This window comes from Quercus lobata, chromosome 6, assembly GCF_001633185.2.
Source record: "Quercus lobata isolate SW786 chromosome 6, ValleyOak3.0 Primary Assembly, whole genome shotgun sequence".
Taxonomy (NCBI): domain Eukaryota; kingdom Viridiplantae; phylum Streptophyta; class Magnoliopsida; order Fagales; family Fagaceae; genus Quercus; species Quercus lobata.
The window spans coordinates 20,719,148-20,743,434 of NC_044909.1; the positions used below are offsets into that span (position 1 = coordinate 20,719,148).

Here is a 24,287-nt window from a genome sequence, read left to right on the forward strand (position 1 = left end):
TCTTTTAAATTCCTCCCTCCCTCTTTTAATTTTTATTGAAAATAAATAAATAAATAAATATAATATTATAAATTACTTTTCTAAAAAAATATTCATGTGGGTGAAAAAGTATATGAATAAGTATGTTAATATGTTTAAAATACTCTAAAAATTACTTGAAATGATCTACCAAACAGACCCCAGCTCTGTGACTTTATTCATAGAGTTAATTCTTAGGTACGAGATCGAAAATCCTCAACAACAAACAAAAAGTGTGTCATCCTTTTATTTATTTATTTATTTTTGTTTATCTTTTTCATTATTTTAAGATAATGTCACGTCGGAACTCGGAAATAGGCATTTTATAAGCAAGTGTGGGTATCTCACTCACGCTTTGCAAGTTTGCGAGATGCACCTTTCAATGTTAAGAGTGGGCCTAGAGTCTTAGACTAGACAAAGTGAACATGAAGACCCTTTGCACCCAATTATTGATACGACTTTTTACTTTACTATCCAAAATATTAAGAAATACAATTAGTTAGAAATGTAAAATCAGCAAACAGAAATATATTGTACAGATCAGTACTACGGCATTGGTGAACGTAGATACAATTTTGGTATTACCGGCCTTATGTAAATAAAATAGTCCAGTCTCAAATGGTTGTTCCTCTACTTTATTTTGTAACGTCTCAAAACGAAGTTTTCTTTTAAAAATTAATAAATAAAATTTCTTCTTTACCCCTTTACTTTATTAATAAAGTCAATGTCATTATTTTTCTAATAATCCTTATCATTTATACAATATTTCAATTTTATTTATAATTTTTTAATTGTGTCAATTTAGTCCTTAATCTTTTAGTGTTGTATCAATTTAGTCAATTTTATTATTTCTTAAATGAAAATTGTTGACGTAACAAATGGCTAAATTAAAAAATTAGTTTATTTTAATATGGCAATAAACTAATGAGGGTAAATTTGTAAATTTTTATATTTTTAAAATATAAACAATGCATTAAATGATGTTTCCTTAAACAGAACCATGTTTTAAGATGAAAGGAGTATTATTTATGGAACAAAAATAATTACATATTGATATTGTCATTACTCAAAAAAAAAAAAAAAAAAAAAAAAAAAAAAAAAAAAAAAGAAGAAGAAGAAGAAGAAGAAGACTTTGTCATTCCCACGTGGGTGAGTTTGTCCTTACAAGCCTGCCGTACATTCGTCATTGTAAGTTCAGTATTAAATATAGATGGTAGAAGGTCAAGGCTCACGACTTTTCAATAGATTGTATTTGCCAAATTCAATATAGACCTTTCAACATGTAAGGATTGGGACACGTTTAAATTTGAAATTGTCTTGGAGTGGTTATTTTAATTCCAGCTATTACGTTTGTAAATTATAATTTGCCAAAAATATGAAATGTTAGTCAAAAGAATGTCTGTCACATAGTGCAAATCAGCAAATGAAAGCTCGATATTATTGGTCTTTGTAATGGGATCCAAAAGCAAAATCTAGGAAGAAGAGGATACAGCCAAACTCTCAATTTGGCGTGGTTTTTACCCAAGTGAATGACAAATAGATTAGAGAATGATGGGGGAAGTACTTGCTTCAAAAGTTTCCAAACATGATTGCAACATTACTGAACTTAAATTCTACTCAATGTTCAGTTCATAACCTCCAAAACAAGTAGAGTGCAAATGCAATATTCTATCTCAGTTCACTTCTACACTTCTAGTACTACCCATATTTGTGGAGAGAGAGAGAGAGAGAGAGAGACTGAATCAAGCATTTCTGAGGATGGCATGCTTTGAAAGAGCATCTCCGGCATTGAAGGATGTCCTACTCAAACTGTACCGGTAAGAACATTTTATATATTCAAATGTCTTGTTAACCATGTTTGTTCCTAACAAGTATCATAATTCAAGCCTCAATTGCCTTCGTAGTTTGTTTTCCAGCCAAAAAAGATTTCTTTTCTGGTATATAGGAGGTTTTTTAAGAGTAATACTAGACCCCAAAGGGGATAATTGAGTGGTAAGTTCATTGGTCTGGAACGTAACGTAAATCCGAAGGTTCCAAGTTCAATCTATCACACTATCAGTCCATGGAATTTTTAGGGTGTTTAATTGTAGAGACTAGAATAGTTAGTCAATAGGTTAGCGATACTAAGGATACAACAAACTTTTCTACAAGCCAATAGTACTATTAATGCTCTCTCTCTTTAGTGCCATTTATGTTCCCTTCATTCCAAAATATTATGTTACATGAAAGTTAATAAGCATAGTTATAATAACATTTATAGCTTACTTTTTGCTTTATTTTCCTAGTTAGTAACCCTTTTTCATTAATTTAATTTAAGTTTAAACCAAACATAGGTAATTTTAAAAACTTGTAAATTGATTTTAGAAGAAAATGTATTAAATAATGCTTCTTAAAAAAATTTAAATCTTCTTGAAACTAATCATATGTCCATGTGATGTAAGTTTAATTAAAATCCATATGTAAAGTCCATGTGATATAAGTTTAATTAAAATTCATATGTAAAGTAAACGAAGATTTTTATAAAGTTTTGAACAATAAGACAGTTCATAATAAAAACAAAAGAAAAAATGCCTTTAAGTCATATATACAAGGGAAGCAAATCATCATGATTTGATCGAATAACAAAGGAAAAGTGAGGAAAGAAATTTCATCCAAAAAAAGAAAAAGGAGAAAGCATCATTGGATGTGAAGCCTCCAAACTGATGATCTAGATGGGGCCCAATAGCTTTAGAGAAAATGGGAATGACAAGCAAAAATTAAAATCATCGGTAGTTTTGAAGATTCTTGTTTGAGATTTAGAAATGTGAAATGAAGAATGCATCGAAGAAAATGCATTCTTATTATGTCCACACACACACACTCACACACACACACAAAGAGGGTTATCATGCCCAAAAGATACAAAATGAATTCTCATGCCTAGAAAATATGTAAGAATGCATTTCAAAATTCTAAGTAGAGATATCCAACACTGGCTTGATAACTAGGTAGCTCAAATAAGCCCTATAAATATAATGCTTGACATTTGAGATTTTATCATTTGGAAACATATATAAGGTCATTCATCACAAAAATATTGTTCATCGTTTGGAGGTCTTTTTTTTTTTTTTTTTTTGCCAAATGATAGAAGCTTGGATTATAAATTTGAAGGTGTTATTTTTACTTAACAATTGTTTTTTTTTTTGAATGATTCAATAGTTACAAGTTACAACAATGGGAAGGGGAAATTTGAACATCAACCGGAAACACCAAAATGTGTTAGTAGAGCAATAAGGCTATTGACATTTAACATTGTAATTTGAGAATTTCTAAAATTATCTTTTGTTCTAACTTACAAGAGAATTGTTCCAGAATATATGAAATTTATTGAACTTTGGATTTTTAAACATTTAAATTTTAAGTTTGAATTTCAAAATAGATGTCATTATATAAATTCTACTAATGTTACAATTTTCATACATAAGTGTTTACCCTACCATTAGTTTTACAACCATAAGGAATCTTAATTATAATTAGTCTTTTATAGTTATATTGCACACACAAAATAAAGGTATTTTTTTTTAGTTTTTTACTGGAAGTGAGGGTATCCTTGAGTAGAGCTGTCTGAATTCAACCAGACCTGACGAAATCGTCTGACTGTAGCCATTCGATTCGATCACCATGGCAGTTGACGACAGTTTTGCTAGATGAAGATCCAACGTAGTTGATTTGAGTTTCAATTTCAACCTCTCTAAACTATCAGAGCCAATTTGACCGACACCCCTCCCTTCCACCATTTTCCAAGTTCTCCATCCATATTTAGCGGTGATCTCAAGATCTCCAACCAAATGTAGAGATATATATGTTGAGATCTTTGACCAAATCTAACAGAATTCTTAAGATCTTCATTCTTTTCCAGTTGAAATGATCGTGTCCAGTTTGAGTTGAGCACCAACCCAACTTAAACGGAACCGTTACACCTACTGAGTCATGGAAATATTAACACCATCACCAAAGTCATTCCAAATATAATATTCTAATAAATATACAAATTTTGAATACATCTCTCCAAAAATTCATTTGACAGAGTTGATTTTTCTACATGTAGAAACTCCATTATTTAAAAAAAAAAATATATATTAAGTTTTCAAATTATTCATTCAAACACAACTTTAAAATGGTAAGCAAATATAGGGAATATAAAGTACATTCTGATCTTTTGTAGGAAAAAGTAGAGCAAAGGAATGATGTTCACAAAAATATCACCATATGCGACAACCGAAAATGTGTAAAATGGGGCTTCTATATATGTGGGGGATATGTAATGTAGGGGCAATTATTCTTAGAAATTTTGGCGGACATGAGAATGTGTCATCCAGGTGGACAACAAGACAAGCAACGAAATGTGGTTCATTAATGGTGGGTGGGAAATAAAGCTCTGCATGCTTCCATTAGCATAAAATAGTTGATAGCTGCATCTTCCACCAAGCAGCATGAAATGATGAAACAGTCATTCCTGTCTTCACCATTTCTGATTGTCAAACTCAAATGAAGGGGACAACACAACACAACACAACACAAACGATTCTATAAAGGATGCGTCACATCACCGAAACGAGCAAAAGAATCACTTATCATTGCCTAATACTCACACTTCGTATAGTTGAGGGGTGAACTTCTTTAGATAGCAAAATTTGCTTCTTCTTTTTTTCTTTTTTTTTTTTCTTTTTTTTTTGGATAATTCTATAGTTAGCAGAGAGATTTGGTATTTGAACATTGAATTTCTCAATTAAAAATACCAGGACATGCTAGTCCTAAGCCTTGTTAAGGAGGAGAGCACTTCGGATTCATATAATTGAGTCAATCAGTTAAGATTAAATCTTAATTTCATTGAAATCCGTATACCACACAGTTTGTAGAATCCCTATCTCATGCTATAATATGTCTGCTTCCTACACTAGAGTATGAAGAAGTTGCTTGACAATTTGATTAGTTGTTAATATATGGAGCGCCAATAAATTGCAAAAGTTTTAAAAAAATATTTATAACCTTTCTACAATTAAAAAAAAAAAATCATAACCATTATGATGATCAACTTTATTCCTCTCATAACAGCGCTGAAAAGCCCATGGAGATGGACCATCACCTGCATGAATTTGGGGCTGTGAAATACCGTATACAGGTAAAACCACCCTCGGCACTCTTATTGTACATTTACCTGGATATATTTTAGTCTATGAGTTAAACATCCAATTTTTTGTTTCTTTCACCAGTAAGTCTATAACACATAAAATACATTTTCACAACTAGCTAAGTTGTCTTGCCACTAATATTATTTACACCTGGATCTACCACTAACATCATACTTATGTAAAGCCTATACTTATTTACACCTGGATCTACCACCAACATCAGCAAGTTGTGAATTTGTGTGCATCTATAAACTCGTGATTCCTTTACGCAGTTTCAGTTTATGCATTCTCGTGGATGCATCAAGAAATTATTTCATCATGCATAGAACTTTCCTAGCTCCACATATGATTTTGGTATTAAGGTCATACCCAATGCACAAAACTCTCACTTTTTGTGAGACGAGGGAGAGGTCATGGTTAGGTACTAAGGACAAAAATTGAAGAGACCTAACGATTCAGTTATTGAGATTTATATGGAAAATATCATGATCTTGAAGCCAATAATAAATATTACATCTTTGAGCAAGAGTTAGGAATAAAAATGAAATTTTCAGAACCCAATTTTAGGGGAGACTGAAGAGGCAGACGTTTTGGGGGATGAGAAATCTTTGCACAGTAGTCATTTTGGTTTTAAAGTATTAACAAATTATTTAAGAAATATTCTGATGATTCCCCTCTAATGTTGAACAGTCTTCTGCATCAGATCCACATCATGCCTACTTGTCAATATCGACCCCACTACTGTCCCAAGATACTCTGCAATCGCTTGGGCTATCCCATTACACTAGAGAGATGGTGAAGGGAATTAGTTCTGATGCTGTAGAGATTGTTGAACCAGCAAAAGAAGGATACCTGCTTACTCTAAGACTTAACTTTGATAAGATTCCAAGTGGCAAAGGTGTGTGGTAATCCTTTACATCACTTCATTGATAGACAAAAGCCCCCCCCCCCCCCCCCCCCCCCCCACTCCTTTTTTGATTTAGTTTCAACAATTTTGATAGTACTGTGAATGGGGATTAATATGCATTAGCTGTGGCTTGGTTGCCAAAAAATAGAGATAAAAGATTTCGAATTTTAAGAGTTATTTGGATTTTACAAAGGTAATTGACAGAATTCTATTTTACCTCTTTAAAAATTTGTTTTCCACCTGTAATCCACTCAGATATCATGAAAAGCATAAAGATGAAATGGTATGCTACTAGACACTAACTACTCAAACTAAAAGATAGGATGTATGAGCATTTGAACAGATTAACATCAGGGATATGACGACCCAGGTTATTGGGCACTGGGGTGAAGTTAAAGTAAACAGGAGATTAATAAACTCTCTGCTTACTGCAGCAAAGGATAGACATAAGCATAAACTTTTACAATGTGAATTGAGGGAGTAAACATCTATCAACAAAAGCTAAGACATAGGAAGAAAGAGCACACACCTCCTGCGCATCAAGCAGACAGATTAAAGCTTCAAGAGAAATACCATTTAATTAGTTTGGCAGACACCTCACTAATATTGCAATTTCAGGACCCGGGAAGCGAAGTCCAAGAATGAAGAAATACTAAACTAGTCGAGGAAAACTGACTTACCTCCTAATAATCCTGCAAAGAAAGTAAAAGAAATTGGGTAGAGCATGGAAGGGAACATTAACAAAATGAAATTTTAATAAGTTGAGTTGAAAAGTAGTTGATTACATGATTTGCATGTAGGGAATAAACAGTTTTTAAAAAGTAATAAAAAGATAAAATACAATAGAATAGAAGCCTATTGTGGGCATGGGCCTTATCTAAAGAGTTCGTTTGGTAAAATTATGATAGAGTTTACCTATCAAAAAAATAATAATAGACTACAAGCCTGAAGAAATTCAAACAGAAATATATACTTTATTATTAAAACCTGCAAGATGTTCAAGTATTGAAGCTTAATTTAACAAACTTTTTTTTTCTTGCAAGTGATTAGTTATTCAGTAATAAATTAATGCAGGAAGAATTAAGTAAGATTGCAATAATTGTAATTGATGCATGTTTCCTTGTTCTAGACTCTGTCAAGGTAATTACAGAGATATCTGCAGTGCAAGCGGTACTACTGAGTTCTCAGCTGAAAGAAATGTTGCAGAATGTCAATTCCCAGGTTACATTTCAGGGGATGTATAAACCTATAAAACTAGTCTACCACCCAAGGGAGCCTTTCTTTGTCGTCAGACAGGTAATTCCCATGTGCGGTCAAATTCTCCATCCCAAGTTGATTCTTGAAATAGCATCACAAATTCTTGTGCCCTGGTACCATTCAATGTCTCTACACAACTAGCTTAACCTATCACAAAGTTCAGCCAAGATTCACATTTTAAATTCAAGCCAATATTGAAAAGTTTAAACAGCTTAAAATTATACTCAAATTTCTTGTGCGATTCCGTTTGTCTAAATGGAAGGGAATTCATGTGTTTGACAGCCAAAAAAAATCATAGCAGTATTCCCGATGCGTTTCAAAGAAAATTCAGATGTGATTATTGCAACAGCCTTCTTTCAGGTTTGTGGCTGATATAGAAATATATGTAATTATATATTGTTAATAGTTTTAGCACTTAAGTTGGTCTCTTCCACCACTATCCTCAGAATGACTGAAGTCTTTCTTCTTTTTCTTCAATATTATTTTTTTCCTGCAGGAACTTATGGATGTGGGGAGTTCTAAAGAATGGGCCAAAGCACCTCCTTGCACCTGGTCACCCATTCCTCCTCCAGAACTGAGAGGAGAACTTATTGAAGATTTGAGCACAAATGGAGGATTTGTCACTTTTGGTATCCTCTTCCCAATCTTAATAACAAAGCAATGGATAGAATGATTATAAACCACATTTTGATAAAACAATTTTATTACTAACTGGCCCCATTTTAAAAACTAACTAGAAAAAAGAAAAAAGTAATTGTATTACTACCAACACACAAGTTCAAACAATTACAAATACTCTAGATCTAAATCTTTCATCTTTAAAACTCTAATAAGTACCTCTAATCATGTATTATAAAGACAACTTCATATCAAATTATATGATGCTTCTTTTAATTTAAGATAACTGTGGCTAACTTTAATCTTTCTAATTTTCCATATACCAGATAAATTTTAAGAAGAATCAATCTAATAAATTTATGCATAACATTTTTATAGATATTTTGCCATGCCACGTTGAGGGTAAAAGACTAGATAAGACTGTATGGAGTCTATTGAACTTCTATGCCTATGTTAAATACCATGTAAAGGTAACATTTCTATCAAGAATTTTTTTCCCACTGTAAATTTTTATATGATTCTTCTTAAGGTTGTTAAGCATTTGTCCTCTTACATCTTTGGCTGACAAGATTGCTCAAACAGTGTACCAGAGGTTTTATTCAAAGAAGGATTAGGAAGCGTTTGGAAAGTTTGGTTGAGGTAACCTAAGTTGCATCAAGAACTCTATGCTCCACCAATAGCAATACCCTTTTTTTTTTAATAAAAAAATGTTTGTTTCTTTTTCATGAAAGTGATTTGCAACTGAAACCAGTCACGATATTGCAAGAGCAAACTCCAATCAAATCATTGTCAGACCTCACAAAAGATAATTAGATACAGGAAGAGAGTGACACTGACTCTCTCTATGTTACTTTCAGGTCTTGCAGAAAGCAAGCTCAGAAGAAGAACAACAACAAATTAAAAAAGATAAAGGTATGCATTAAAGTTTAACCTGACATATCTTTAAGAAAGACCCAAAAACAAAGGCACCGGTTTATTGTTTTCCCCAGATGGAGGCATTGTCTTTTGATTCTGTTTGATGTAAAAGTTGAGACATGAACTTAGATGAATCAAACAACTCACACCACATCATTTAGGAAAGTTGTTTGGGGGGGGGGGGGGGGGGTGTGTGTGGGGGATACATTTTAAAGTTTAAACTTTAAACCCTATAATTTTGGGGTGCAACAAACTAGACCCTGTAAATTCAAAAGTACTAAATTAAACCATGAAATTTCAAAAAGTAACAAATTCAATCCTGATGTTTCAAAAAGTAACAAACTAAACATTCAGCTTATATTCAACTCCACACAATACTGTTCCACTTAAATCAATTGAGATTTAATTTGTTACTTTTGAAACTATAGGATTTAATGTGTTAATCTTTAAAAATCTTAGGGTTTAATTTGTTACTTTTGAAACTATAATATGCTAAACCCTCTAAACTATAGGGTTTAATATGTAATTTCCTACCAAAAAAAAACAGAAATTTTCAAATGAAACACTGATTCTGTTTAGTAGAAGTCTCCTGCAGAGTAATAGTGAAACAAAAACAAATAATATTTCCTATGATATTTGGTTAAAGTTTTTATTGTTTGTTTTGATGCAAATGCAGGATATAAGTATATGAGAAAAATGGTGTCAAAATCTAAAAACTTCAAACGAAGATGCGGCAACTTAAGCAGGAAGATCAAGAGAATCCGTCCCCGAATTAAAATCCGTGGATGTGGGCGGTTTCACCGACGATGGTTAAGATTTCCAAATTTTTGTTCTTCAAAAGGATATACCAAATTAGAATAAAACCTCTTTCTGTATTTTGTATGTTCCAGTGTATGACTGCAGTTGGGAAATATAAACAAGTGCCATATATGAACTTCTATTACTTCCTTGAATGTAAGAATTCTGTAATTTAAGTGCTTCACATTATCAATACCAAACAACCTTTTTTTGATAAGTAAGTAGTATTTTTTATTATTAAAAAAAAAAAAAGAGATTACTTCATGTTCACGATGATGAACAAAAAGTATCTAAAGGATTAAAAGGAATCATATAGGAAAATTAATGGGGTCCTGGAACTCCAAAATAGAATGACAATGAGTAAAACCCCAAGCACAAAACCAATCAATCAAGGTACAAAACAACAAAGACTTCAATTGATCAAGGGATTGCTCCTTATCCTCAAAAGTACAGCTATTACTTTCCTTCCACACTATCCACATCAAAAGTACACCAATTCCTCCGTCCAAGTAATAGATCTGCTACTGTCGAAATCATTACCCACTGAACCCCAAATATTTTTCTCTCCACAAGACATAGACAACATCACAATGAAGCAATAGGTCCGTTTATCCATGACACCGAACACATACAGCACCAGTCAACTAAATAGAAACCCCTCATAAGAAGATTATCATTAGTCAAAATCTTAAACCTAGCCGCTGTCCACACAAAGGACACCCTCTTGGGGGCCCTAACAAACCAGTGAGTCTTCCAAGGGAATGGAGACATACTTGTACCACGAATAGCCTAATAATAAGAGCAACCATAATCTCCTAAAAATTTTATGTCTAATTCTCTTACTCGAATGATTTCTTAGTCAGTCTTGAGCTACTTCCCTTAAAAAGTTACAATCTGTCATTCCCTTTGAAATCTATAAATAAATTGGGTACCTAGGTCTTCAAAATAATAAAAATATCTTGGCTTTACTTCAGATAATTAAATAAATACTATCATGTCATGTTATTCAAATTCAAATCTGTTAACATTGTGGCAAATGGAACAATTTGAAAACCAGTCAAACCAATTACATCAAGATGTGACTGTTCAAGTAAGCTAACCCTACAAATCATAATTTTCTAGACAAATTATAACCACCAAAGGATGTGGAAAATAATGAATTGTTGAAATGGCAACCATGGGCATCTCACTGTGATCTTAATATTAAAAATAGATTATACTAAAGCAGTATCAAAACATCATAAAGAGATGTAAGTTTGTTAGAGACTTACAGAAAATTAATTTGCTGGCTCCAAGTCTTTGCACACTAGGGAACTTTGTAGAATATCTTCAGCTCCGCAGCAATGCTCTCAGTTTCTAGTTTCTCATTATCCTTCTACTGACTGTCAGTCTGTTTATACTTGACTTTCAGGAAATGTACCCACCAAGAACTGCAGATAGCTTCCTTTCTATGATATATAGCTTCTATACTATTATAAAGACCGTAGCCAAGTTTGGTCTCTTTTCATTCCAAAAACTTCCTCAATAGAACGTTCTTACAAGATCAAAAGATTATTGAACAATGATGTGGAAATAATAACAATAACAAAGAAACTTATCTCCTACATCTTTACACAATTTTGTATTAATTGACTTCCCTGCATCTCTTTCTCCAAAAATAACTCTATTTCTTTACCAACAACCACTAAATTAAATAAATGCCTTCCCTATCCTTCTTCATTATGCACTCCTAATTTCAAACCTTGGAAAATTACTTTTTATTGCTCTATCAAAAATCAAAACCTATATCTTTGAAACTATTCAACCAAATCCATTTCAAGTCCTTTCAATGCTCTCAAATTAGACATCCTACCAGAGTAGGACATCTACAGTCTTTATCTTTTCTTTTCTTTTTACTTTTTTTTTTTTTATCTTATTTTTTTATATAAATCAATGCACATATCCTTGAGATGAAGTAAATGACACAAGGTAGGTTCAACTGAGGGTAGCACACAATATAAAATCCAACAATATAGACGTGGTTTTTAACTATCGGAACCGTCTGGTATTCAGGATTGGATTAGTTGGATGAAAATAAATTGGATTGTATTGAAAAACTATTATTCCTATCTTATGTTTGGTTCTCTCTGTGTGTATTCTTTTGGCTCACCCCCCCTCCCCTCCCCCCCCCCCCCCCCCCCAAAAAAAAAAAAAAACTGAATATGTATTTGTTCTTTCAACCAAAATTTTTGTTTCCTTCTTGTAAACATTAAAATCTGTTTGGCTAACAAAAAAAGCAACCCTTGAGCAAATCTGCCACCCCCTTCATGTTCCCTCTGCACACACAATGAACAACAGCAACATCATCGCATCCACCTTCTCACATAAAAAAATTCTAATATGGGATAAGATCCCTTCTATTTAAATCCTCCAACTCCCTCCAATTTTTAGCTAAATATGAGACACGTGGCATTTCTTTGATTCTGTGTTGTTTACATGGGATTTCTAAGACCACTGAATTTTTTTAATATCACTTGTCTTACATCTGAATTAAAATTGGAGGATATTTGAGGATTTAAATGGGACGTGATCCTTTCCCTTCTGATATTCATCAAAGGAGAAGGAAGGAGAGAGGTGGCGTCAACAGCAATGGCAACTGGATGGACAGAAGATTAGAGACTTATCCTGCCAAATACCATACCTTCCCATGGGATCAATAATCCCATAATTGGGGATTATAAATCCAGTCAGACTAATATATTGTAGGATTGCAATGCACCAAACGTGGGGTTCATGCAATTTAATCCCAATCCTAGACCAAACAAGGTCTTAGAGAAAAAGGATGACAACAGGCAGGTTGACTCATAAACTTACTTATGTTCCCTATGAACAACCAAGTTAACATGGAAATGAAATATCTAGACACAAAAGACAGTAAAACATGCCCCCTGTTCTACATTGCAACATATGATTTATACCTGCAGTTTGTTTACATAAAATACAATTAGCCAAAAGAAAAAAAGAAAGAATGTAAATTTGGCTTCAAAAGTGACAGTTATGTGTAAATCCTTTGCCTCTCATAAAATTCTAGAATCCCAACTTTTAGGTTTAAAAGCACAGTCTATTCAACAATCAAACCTACCATAAGTTTGTGCTCTTCCACACATATTGTCTATTTTGCTAGTTTTTTTTTTTTTTTTGATAAGTAATAAGGATTCATTGATATCAAAATAAGAGAGACACCAAAGTACACAGGAAGTATACAGGGGAGAACAATTTAAAAACGAAAATTACAAAAGTCAAGTAAATCCAAAATAGTAGAAAAAGGATGGTTTCTCCACACAAAGAACCAGTCAAATAAGGATCGGAGAAAAAGAAGCTTGAGATCAGGCATGGAACGCTCAATGTCTTCAAAACACCTATTATTTCTCTCCTTCCAAATACACCACATCAAACAAAGAGGAACGACCTTCCAAATATCTCCATTACGATGGCGACCAAAACGACCTTGCCAGCAAGCAAAGAGCCCAACAACAGACAAAGGCATGACCCAACTAACTCCAAATAAACCAAAAACCATATCCCATAGCTCCGAAGCAACCGGGCAATGAAGGAGAAGATGGTCAACACTTTCACTATTACACTTGCACATAAAACACCAATCCAAAATGCAAACCTTTCTTTTCCTTAAATTGTCAATTGTCAGACATTTCTCCAAGGCTGCGGTCCAGACAAAAAAAGCCACTCTAGAGGGGATCTTCTGCTTCCAAATGCTTTTCCAAGGGAAAAACTGCTCACTATGTCCAACAAGAAGATGGTAGTATGCACTAACCATGAACCCCTTACTCTTACAAGGCAGCCAACATATTCTAAAACACATTTCTACAATACAAGATATCTATGTCGGAAACTTAAATAACTCTAAATAATACTGTATGCCTAGTGTTATATACAAAAACACATGTAGACAGTTCTGTTTCTGTGCTTAGAGGTAAAGACATTGCATCTACAATATATTTAATTGGTAAATTACACACCCAGTGGGTTTTAACAAACAACCCAACTCTCCACAAATTTTTCTAAAAGGAAGACCCTTCACCCATTTTTCTAAAAGGAGGAAGTGCTATTTGAGCTAGAGCTCATTGACATCGAGAAAATATGGATGAGATGAAGAACAGGAATCTTTTTTTTTTTTTTTTTTTGCAGCACTTGTAAACAAAAAGCTCCATCAAAATCCATCTTACGGTTCCCAACTTGTAGAACATGAAACTAGAAGCTTCTAAAACTATTTATTACCATCAAAATCCTCACCATCACCTTCTAAATTGTAGCAATAAAAACAACATGACCACTCACTAACAAGAAAAGAACATTGGAAAGATAAAAGACATCATTCCAATGGATGTGGATAGTATTAATCAGTTTTACAAAACAAATTTAATAACAAAAGGGCCTTAGCTATGAAGTCAATGTAGGTGCTGAAAATAGTTACAGCACATATGGAAATCTATAGAGTTTCTTATCCTGAACCTTGTTAAAATATTTACATAACCATGACCAATCATCTTAAATATGTACATATAAAGAAACTCAATGCAACTCAATGAAGCTACAAGAATAATTTTGCAACCAACCTTATACAAAAACCATAACTATAATTAATAGTGAAACAATTTTCTGTGCGCCAACAAGAAGTTAACAAAAGAATTAAACACTACCTACCTACAAAGAATGAAAGCCACACTAGCTTATATAAAATCAATTCTTTTGTACCAAAATACAATAAAAACAAGAATAATAAGCCATACACTTCATTCCAACTCAAGCTCAGAAAGCGTCCGCATCTGCATTGTCTCGGATTCAAGCTCTGCAAGCAAAGGCCCACTGGCCTCACCACGCCTCAAATTCTGGTTACTTGACGACAACCCAAACAACACAATGGTAACAACAAACACCAAAACTGCATGCACAGTGAACAAAAGATGCATCAAAGCAACACCTCTCAACCCGTCCTCCTCAAGATCACATTGCACATCAGCATCTCCTTTAGCCAGCATAACCGACATTTTTCGACACCCTTTTAGACCAAAAGCATCAGTGTACAAAGACAAACCCGTTTGCAAAACCCAAGTACCCTTCAAAACCAATCCAAAAGATAACAAGAACTCGGCAAAAAACGCTGCAGGCTTTACCGACAAATAAAAGCAAGAAGCGGCACAAAGAAGCGTCAAACCACCCAACAAATCATAGACAGAGGCAAAGACACCTGTGATTCCTTTACCAATCACTGAAAACTCGATGAGAAATGAAATTCCAGCGAATAAGAAGACAAAGGATTCGTTGATGAGTAAAGGGTCGGTGTGTTCACGAGAAATGACGAGAAGGATGAAGACCCAAAAGAGGAAAAGCGTGAAGGCTTGGTGGAAGAATGCAAATCGGTAAGTGGGGTGGCCTGAGAAAGTTAAGAAGAAGAAGAATTCAGAGAAAGAGGCAATGGGGAGAGCAATGATGAGAGTGTAGAAATCGAAGTTTTTCCATCTGGGTTCGGAGAAATACCATGGTTTTGAGCGGTAAACAGATGGGTTTTTCAGGTAGAGAGAGGAGGAGAATAGGAGGCGACGGATACCTAGGGGGATGAGGAACAAGAAAGCTGAGAAATGGGTTGCTAATGATGCCATGATTACCTTTTTTTGTGTTTTGTGTTTTTTGTTTTCTGTGTTTTTTGTTTTTTGTTTTGTGTGTTTTTTGGATTTTCTGTTTTCTCTGTTTTCTTTTCAGTTTGCTATTACTTTGATAAGGGGGTGTTTGTTTGACCAGTCTGTTTCTTTTTTTTTTCTTTTTTTTTTTAATTTTCTTTTAGGATAGAATATTAAAACCGCCCTTCATGTTTGAGTTTAATACCAGATACCTCTAAGCATTTTCAAAAATATTCAAACTAACCCCTTAAACACAAACAACACTTAACACTTAACACCGTTATAAAATTTTATAATCCTTTAAATACTATGCTTCCTTCCAATAGTTTGTCTTGATTGCAAAGATCTCAGTTAGCAATTATATACATGAGGGAGTTTAAGGGTAGCTAATGAAAATAAATAAATAAATAATAGCCAAAGATGAAGAAAGAAGCTAAAGGAGTAGGAGAATTTTTGAAAAGTTTTGGTGTTGCTTGGTGTTTGGGGACTTTTTCAATTCGCCACATGTTTAAACTTGATTAGACTTCCTCACCAACTTGGGTTTAGTTCAAGGAGCAAAATTTGCTACTCACTTCCACATGGACAACCAGCGTTCCACACGGACGATCAACTCATAATAGTTTATGAAATCATACTTTAGCTTCAAATGAAGGGTAAGTAAAAGTAGCATGATGAAGGAGAAAGAGACACCTAAGTTTAGTGCACTCAAACCCCTATAGAAAATGTAGTGAACCATGTGTTGAATGTGTTGGAAAAAAATGCAATTAAGTGTAAATTGAAAAAATGTGTATAAGTGTAATTGTTAAATATGTTAAAATAGATATGGAAGTGAAAGTATAAAATAGTAACACAAGAACACACAAGGGTTATGTAGTTTAGTATAATGACCTTTGTTAATGAAAGAAACCTTTAAAGGGCTACATTTTTTATATATGAATGCAATAAAAATCTAATGTTACAATAAATCCAATATGACGTATTTATAATAGGCTTCACCTGAAACTAACCGCCTATTTGGAAGAGTAATTTTATGTGTCTTTGTAGATATCCTAAGGTTTGGTCCGCCTTATATTCAAATCCCTTCTATGCTATGAGTTTTTGGAATCACTTCAATAACTGCAAAATGAGAGAGAAATTTGTTGTATTTGTTGGATATTAGCATGTGCTTACTTTGGACAGTGACCACTTAAAAGAATGGTGGCTATTACAGTCTGTTTGGAAGTTTAGAGAGGGAGGAGAGTAGAGGGGAATGGTTCTACTCCACCTTGTTTGGATGTTTTTAAAATTAGTAAGGGGGAATGGAGTAATTAGTCATTCCCCTTATTTGGATGTTTTAAAAATTAGGATGGAGAGGATTAATTTACCCCTATTTGATTAAAATAGACAAATTTACCCCTATTTGAAAATGAACTTGCAACATTGGTCTATTATTAATTTAGAAAGGTTAAATTAGGAAATTTATCTAGTCAATAATTTATCTACTCTACTCTCCCTCCAAATCTCTCCAATTTGAGGGAATTAAAAATGAGGGGTTAGAGGTGGTTGAAACCCCTCTAAACTCCTCCCTCTTTCCTTAAAAAACTTCCAAACAAAGTAATTGAATTACTCTCCCTCCCTCTATTCTACTCCCCCTCCTTTTTTAAACTTCCAAACAGGCCATTATTGAATTTTCCTAAGTTTCAAGTAGCATGCTAGCCAAAGGCCATGACAAATGTTTCTATAAGAAAAATTGATCTTACCAAACTACTGAATTTAAGGCCTTAGGACAATCAACATCAAATGTTGATTTTTTTTTGGGTGGTAAATTCATCAAATGTTGATTGAATCCTTTATAGGGAGAGATTTTTTTGGGTGGTAAATTCATCAAATGTTGATTGAATCCTTTATAGGGAGAGATAATGCATGTTTTGTATGTGTGATGTTTTGGCTCTTTCATGACTCATGAGTAGCTGTGTATTGCACATTTATTCAAGTATGGAGGCATTGGTCTCACAAGGGCCTTATGGAGAGATCCTTGGTGAGCCCAAATTGATGTGAAATGACTATTTTGCCCTCCAATTCACATCCCCTAATGTTCCTTTTTGTTAGGCTTCTCTTCCTTATATGCGGGCTTGGTCCATACAATGTGCTTCCTAGCTATAGACTCTCACCTTCAGTCGAAATATGCTTCCTGGCAATAGGGGTGGGCTCTGTGGACCCGACATGCTCACTTTGCTAGCTATCTTCTCTTAGTTATAGGGGAAAAATGGCCCATTAGCATGTATTTTGGAAATATTTAGGCCCGCAACACTGTTTGGGAAATAAATAGGTAAATACCACTTTTTGTGGTACTCGAGTTTGGCGAGCTCGAGTACCCCATTTTTCGGTTCCAGCGTGGCACCTGCCGTTGGCATCTGAATTTAAAAAATAAACTTGGTACCCGAGCTCAAGAAGCTCGAGTACTGCTCAGCCATGTCTCCCTAGTACCCCACACTTAAACCATCTTTTACCCACAATACCCAACCATGAACAGAGCAAAACATACCCACAAACACGAAACCTCTTAATCTCGCTATCTCCCTCATCTCCCTCTCTCAATCTAAAGCTATTTCCACACAAATACTCTCATTCTTCCTCTCAATCTCGCAAATACTCTCATTCTCCCTCTCAATCTCGCGATCTGCCTCATTCTCCGTCGCCGCCTCGCTCTCGGCCTCTCTTCACCCTCACCCTTACCAGAACACAGTCTCACTCTCACTCTCACTTACACCTAAACGTTCAAACCCCAAACGTTCAAACCCTCACACCCTCACACCATCGGCAGCAGAAATTAAAAACGTCGTTGTGATCGCTTTCGCGTATCGATGATGGCCGGGGGAGTGGAATCGTGGTCTCCGTCGCCGTCGCGCCTGAGGGAATAGGAGAAGGGAAACTGGTGGTTGTTGGAGGAGCGATGGTAATGGCCTTTCCGTTGGATGACAGTGGTGCGACGTCGTCTTCGTCCTCATCTTCTTCTTCGCCCTTTCTTCTCCCTGTGTCCGACCAATTAGGGTTTTCAATTTCATTTCACAGAGTCGCTAAGCGGACCATTTCCCCTTCAATGGCGCTTTGTAAGCTCTCTCTCTCTCCGAAAAATTTGAGTTCTTTTTCTCTTAATTTTCACTAATCCAACTGGTTTTGGCGCTGCAATTCCATGTCTTGGTTTTTGTTTTAAATTTTCAAGAAATTTCATACTTTTTTGAATTTTGGTGCATAATGTGTTGTGAAGAACTTAGCATGTTGATTTTTTTGAAAGAAGTTCTAATTTTTTTATCTGGGTTTTAGTTTTTGGTGAATAATGTGTTGTGAAGAACTTAGCTAGTTTGATTGTGTGGGTGCTGTGAGGTTGTGTTGGTGAATTTGGAACTTAGTGTGTTTGAATGAAAAATTGGAAGCACTGAAGGCTGAAGGTATAAATCTTGGACTTTTATAGTTTTTTTTTTTTTTTTTTTACAGAAGTGATAGAAGACTTTTATAGCTTTAAATTGCACTAATAATGTAAACTTACGTTATAGACAAACAAATCCACATTATTAAACCCCCAGCATTCATTGTAAATGAAAAGAGATACTACTACAGATCTATCATTTAACAAAATGGCGATTTCCACTAAAAAAAGAAAGAAAGAAGGGGGGCATTGTTAGTACGGACCAAATTAAGATAAGATGGACCACATAATTGTCTTTGGGGTGACACAAGAATTGTGTTTCCTGCATGTGCTTCATGATTCTCTTAATGTATAAATTCAGTTTAGGATTCTATTATTGAAAAGGAGATCATTACTAGAATAAGTACACCTCACAGCAAAAAAAAGGTTAGTCCATAATTAAGGTTGTGGGGTGTGTATTCTCTGGGAAAAAGAAAAAGGTTTTGAGGGTGCGCATCCCCTGCCCATCTCACCCTAAAATCCATATTTTTCATGTTTCCTGTCTTGTTTGTCCTCATATGTCCAAGCTGACCACATGCCCCACAAACAAAACTCTCTCTTGCAGATTTCTTGTCCTTAAAAACCTTGACTTTATCTCCCGATATTTTGATTTTCTTACTGACTAGACCAACACTTGTGATATCATTCTTTTTCGTTAAAGCTTTCACCTAAAGCTTTCCATACTTGCCTTTTTTCGCAATAACATTTTCTACCTCATTCATGTCTTTATTAAATATCTCTTTGGAAGAATAGGACCCATCAGGTTGGGCAGTACTGACAATTTGCTTGATCCGATTTGTGTTCTCAAAACCAAAACTTGGTTGCAAGCCCAAAGCCAGCCCTGTTTCCTCCCTCACAACTTTAGTCTTTTTCTTCTTCCTCCTCTCAGCCTCATCATCTTCCACGAGTAACCTGCATAATTTGGCAGCTTCAGCGGCTTCATCTTCGTTTTCCTCTTCTGCCTGAGCTATGGATGGGCGCCTTCTCATTTTGAGCCCCTTAACACCATCTGCTTTGTCATGCTTTGACTCAGTTACCTACTTCTTCCTCACATTCCTCTGCATCAAGAAGATTCTCTAAATCCCCAGCAAATGAATCAAGATCACTATTTCCTTCAGAGTCACTCTCATTTTCACGATCTAAGGCAGAAAGACTCTGAACTTGTCGTTCCCAAATCTCCTGAGACTTCTCCCTTGTCTGCTGTTGCAGTTGAAGAAATGACATCTGCTGGCCACGCGCATACTTGCTGATAGTTGTGGGATCAATCTGTATCCCCGATGCAGCTTGCTCACTTGAAAGTTTGCGTATCATAGCAATACGGTGCCACCTAGTCAGTTTCGCAATCTCCTCCTCACAAACATCCAACTTCAGAAGAACCTCCCATGCTTTGCAGTATTTGATAATTCAACTATTCTTTTAGTCTTCCGGAACTCAAAACTAGGACTTCCATCCTGACTGACCTGGTCCAGGTCAATAATTTCTTTGGGCCGTTTGATTATGATTTTCTTCTGAGGCTGTTCTCTATCTGTTTCTGTAGGTGGATAATAAGGGCAGGGCAGGATAAGACTGTTTTCTTTTCTTGCATGAGGGTCAATGATAATGGGAATGGGTTAGAATTCATTGAATTTGTGGTTATTGTAAGTTTTTTATTTGGGTTTTAGTTTTTGGTGAATAATGTGTTGTGAAGAACTTAACTAGTTTGATTGTGTGGGTGCTGTGACTTGTGAGGTTGTGTTGGTCATTTTGGAACTTAGTGTAGCTAAGTTTAATTGAAGTTTCTCTATCTTGGACTGGGGAAAAAAAATCCTGTTGCTTTTAGTCATGAAATTTACTTGTTCTAAGGCATTTTGAACTAGTTTATATTATACAATATGATTTGAACATAGTTTTATGGTGTGTGTATAGTGTCTTAGGTAAATTTGGAGAACTATGTTGAATCGTTCATACGCTAAGAAGTTTTTTTCCCTGCCTAAAAAAAAAGAACCAAGAAATTAAATCAGAAATAATAGTCTATCTGAAGTGAAGGAAATGTCTATACTTGGTGAAAAGAAGGAATTTTACCTTTGTTCTCTGATGTAAAAAGTTAAGAAACAGAAAATATCCAAACTACTTGATGTGTTTAAATTTGTTAAAGATGAGATTTTAGATGCAATTCCTCCAGCATGTATGTGCTTCAACGTTGGACATTAGTTTAGTAAAAATTTTCTTGACACTATAGTGCTTATGACCATTACACGCTTGAAACTTCCATGGAGGAGATTTGATGGCTAGGATTATAAGATGCATACTTAGAATTCAAACTACAAAAGATTGAGCAAAGTGTAACTTGGCAGAGAAAAAATATGAATTTGTTTTTCTTTTCCAATTTTGTTTCAGGTTCTTTTGTGGTTTTCAACTTTTCATAGATTTAATTTAGAGTGTTTCTTCCAATAGATATTAAAATATTGTTTCTTTGTTTTTATACATTGGAATTTTACCTTATATTATTATTGAATACGTTCTTCTTAGTTTGAGTGGATTATGAATAGAAGTGCACTTCTACTAAAGAAAACAATTTTTGAAATGCGGAGCTCAAAAGGTTGTATTAGCTTCTATCATTATAGAGGTTACATTTAAACATGGACAACAATCATCCATTTAGCACACCAAAGAATCCATTTTGTTCTTATTGTGTATACCTTTGTAGTTGGCATGTTCAAGATGGACAAAATAAAAAAATAATGCATGTGAGAAGATATGTAGTTGTCATAATTTTTTTTTGCAAGTGCTATTGTGCTATAGTTTTTACAGGTGAATGATGATGGCCTAATTCATCCAAGTGAAACAGAGCTGGCACTTACAGTTCATCAGGGCTAGAATATGGCTAAGCTCACTAAATGTTTTTTGGGTTAATGAGTTCGTAGACTTTATTTTCTGCTATGGGGAATTTTGGACTTTTGACAATGTTATTAAACCTAACTCTATATCCCACAATTGTCATTTTTGTTTTTTGAATTGATTGGCATTATTAAAACAAAGCCTTTAATCAACATATTAACTGTTGTATTTATTGTATAGTTATGTCAAATTGATGGTATTTTAAATGTGTAAAATGTTCCCCGTGCATTGTGCGGGTTCAATGCTAGTTGCAATAATGAAGGTATCTTCATTTAGATATAGTTTCCTAGCAATTTTTTTTTAATAATCTTTTTTTAGGTTAAAAGATGACTTTGTAGAGATAATTCAGAACAGATATTCTGAAAAAAGTAGGCAGATTGGGGTAATAAGAGCAATGGGAGATTGATGAAGACATGGAAGACTACTTCATTGTTACTTCACAAATTTGTCTGTTTCAAAATTTATCTTATGGGGCACACACGTGTCACATGACCAATTGAAGTAAGATTCCTCTGGTTTTAAAAGGACAAGAAATTAGAAGTTTAGGGCTTACAATTATAATTTGGGCTTTTATTTTATTATTTATGGGTAATTTTATATTCAAGAGCAAAACTCTACTTTCTGCGACCCCTATGAATTATGGCTCTTTTGGAATTTTGTTGAGTTTAGAATTTCTAGGAGATTCTAAGCTAGGAAGCAAGGATATGGAAAAAGGGGTTGCGTGTCCATGTGCCTTGGAACACACACACACCTTGGAAATGACTGCATACATGTCAACTTTAATTCCTGAAAACAACCACAATTACTCATAAACAAATTTCCTAAATCTGTCCTATTTTAGAGATGGTTTTTTTGTGGGGGGTGGGGGGGGCGTGTGTATGAGAGAGCTGGAGGGTGGTAGCTGAGGGAGTGGGGAGTGTTGATGGTGGCAGTGCAAAGTGGGGGAGGGGGAGGGTGTTGGTCAGGAGAGGTAGAAAGGGGGCACTGGCTTAGTTTTGAAAAATGGTTACTTTTCCCAAAATGTAAATCATTATCCACGATTTTGGTGTAATTTCTGTTGACAATGAAAACTCTTATTGTTAACTAGTAATTTTTTATTATACAGAACATAAGAAAAATTGAAAAACAGTTTCCGGAAAATAGTTTACATAAAAACAAATGGAGGCTGAGTGATTACATTTTCATTATATTATCTTCATATTGTATTAATTCAGCTCTTCCTCCTTTTACAGAATTGAAGAGATCCCTTTATGCCTTATTCTCACAATATGGAAGGATTTTGGATGTTGTTGCCTTGAAGACACCCAAGCTTCGAGGCCAAGCATGGGTTGTGTTTACCGAAATAACAGCTGCCAGTAATGCAGTGCGTCAAATGCAGAACTTTCCATTTTATGATAAGCCTATGGTGGGTCTCAAGAAGCAAATTGGTACTTTGTTGCATATTGCATGCACATGCTTGTGCATGATCTGTTTATTTGGTTTAAAATTTCAAATTTTTAGAACCAGGTCCAACTTTCTTCTCTATATCATATTGTTACATTAGATCTTGGATTCTGTTTGCACACAGGGTTGTTTGTGGTCCCATATGTTTTTGCACTTCTTTTTTCTCGTTTTACAGATCTTTGATTCTGTACAGATTGCATCTCTTATAAGCTTAAGAGAAGTAGGTTTGCTCATATGTGAAGTTCTCATGTAATCATTCTACTGCTGGTGGACTAAAATAATGCATCAAGATAAAATGTTTCAGTTCACCCTTTTCCCAAATTGCTTTGGTTTGTGTCAAGTTTTGACATACTATTGTATAGAATGAATTTGTCTAGCTTTTTATGCTTTGGAAATATTTGCTGGAAAATATACATCTGAATGCTAAAAGGCATTTGAACCTTCATAATGCATATTGCATAATGCGATTGATCTCTGTAGTGGTCACAGTGTAGTTGAAGTTGGAAAACGTAGGTGGAATTTAGCATATTGTTTGTGTTTGGTAGATTGCGCTGGCCCAGTACCTGGGTGATCTTGAATTTAAGCAGATTGGTACCCGAGTTTGATGGGCTCGGGTACCAATCTGCCTAATTTGAAACCTACGTTGGCCTAGTTTTGGTTGTGATCTTTAACTTAGGCAGATTGGTACCCGAGCTTCCTGGGCTCGGGTACCAATCTGCGTAATTTGAAAAAACAGGCATTTCGACCTTGGATTTTTTGTGCTCAATTTCTTTCCCCACGCAGATTGGTACTCGAGTTCAATAAACTCGGGTACCAATCTGCCTTCTTTTTGAAAACTATCAGATTTGTACCTGACTTTGGTGAACTAAATCTTTTCTTTTTTTTTTTTTGTTTGGATTGATTTTGGTAAATTAAAATTATAATGAATGAATGCTTGGAACCTGAGTTCACCAAAGTCCAAGAAAGATGGGTAATTTTTTTTTTTTTTTTTTTGAATTGACGAGAATTAATTAGAATGGTTTCGTATATGCTTTCAGTATTTCAGTATTTATCTGTCATGTGATGATTTACTTTAAAGTTGTAAATCATGAAGCAGACCCATAGGAAAGCATTGAAATGCTTTAGCTGCCCTGATTATCATCACGAATGTGACCGAAATTATT

At 34.6% G+C, this 24,287-nt stretch overlaps 2 protein-coding genes across 7 annotated transcripts; one reads left to right on the forward strand and one right to left on the reverse strand.

Annotated features, from left to right (window-relative positions):
* Positions 1-1,659: 1,659 nt before the first annotated feature.
* On the forward strand, positions 1,660-9,901 carry LOC115994987 (actin-related protein 2/3 complex subunit 2B). 4 transcript variants are annotated; one of them, XM_031119366.1, is made up of 10 exons: positions 1,660-1,835; positions 5,113-5,179; positions 5,880-6,087; positions 7,226-7,392; positions 7,636-7,713; positions 7,850-7,982; positions 8,350-8,441; positions 8,554-8,610; positions 8,829-8,883; positions 9,563-9,901. In XM_031119366.1, the coding sequence occupies exons 1-10, from the start codon at positions 1,777-1,779 to the stop codon at positions 9,745-9,747; spliced, it is 1,101 nt and encodes a 366-aa protein (XP_030975226.1). In that variant the 5' UTR covers positions 1,660-1,776; the 3' UTR covers positions 9,748-9,901. The 4 variants fall into 4 exon arrangements, with proteins under 4 accessions (XP_030975226.1, XP_030975228.1, XP_030975225.1 ...); XM_031119365.1 differs by lacking the exon at positions 1,660-1,835 and adding an exon at positions 4,252-4,667; XM_031119367.1 differs by lacking the exon at positions 1,660-1,835 and adding an exon at positions 4,742-4,864.
* On the reverse strand, positions 6,183-15,420 carry LOC115994988. 3 transcript variants are annotated; one of them, XM_031119370.1, is made up of 2 exons: positions 14,472-15,420; positions 6,183-6,788 (listed from the first exon to the last, which is right to left on the reverse strand). In XM_031119370.1, exon 1 carries the CDS (start codon positions 15,339-15,341, stop codon positions 14,475-14,477), a length of 867 nt encoding a protein of 288 aa, XP_030975230.1. In that variant the 5' UTR covers positions 15,342-15,420; the 3' UTR covers positions 6,183-6,788; positions 14,472-14,474. The 3 variants fall into 3 exon arrangements, 2 of the variants coding, with proteins under 2 accessions (XP_030975230.1, XP_030975229.1); XR_004093290.1 differs by lacking the exons at positions 6,183-6,788; positions 14,472-15,420 and adding exons at positions 7,399-7,500; positions 10,956-11,830; XM_031119369.1 differs by lacking the exon at positions 6,183-6,788 and adding an exon at positions 7,399-7,500.
* Between the last annotated feature and the right edge of the window lie 8,867 nt (positions 15,421-24,287).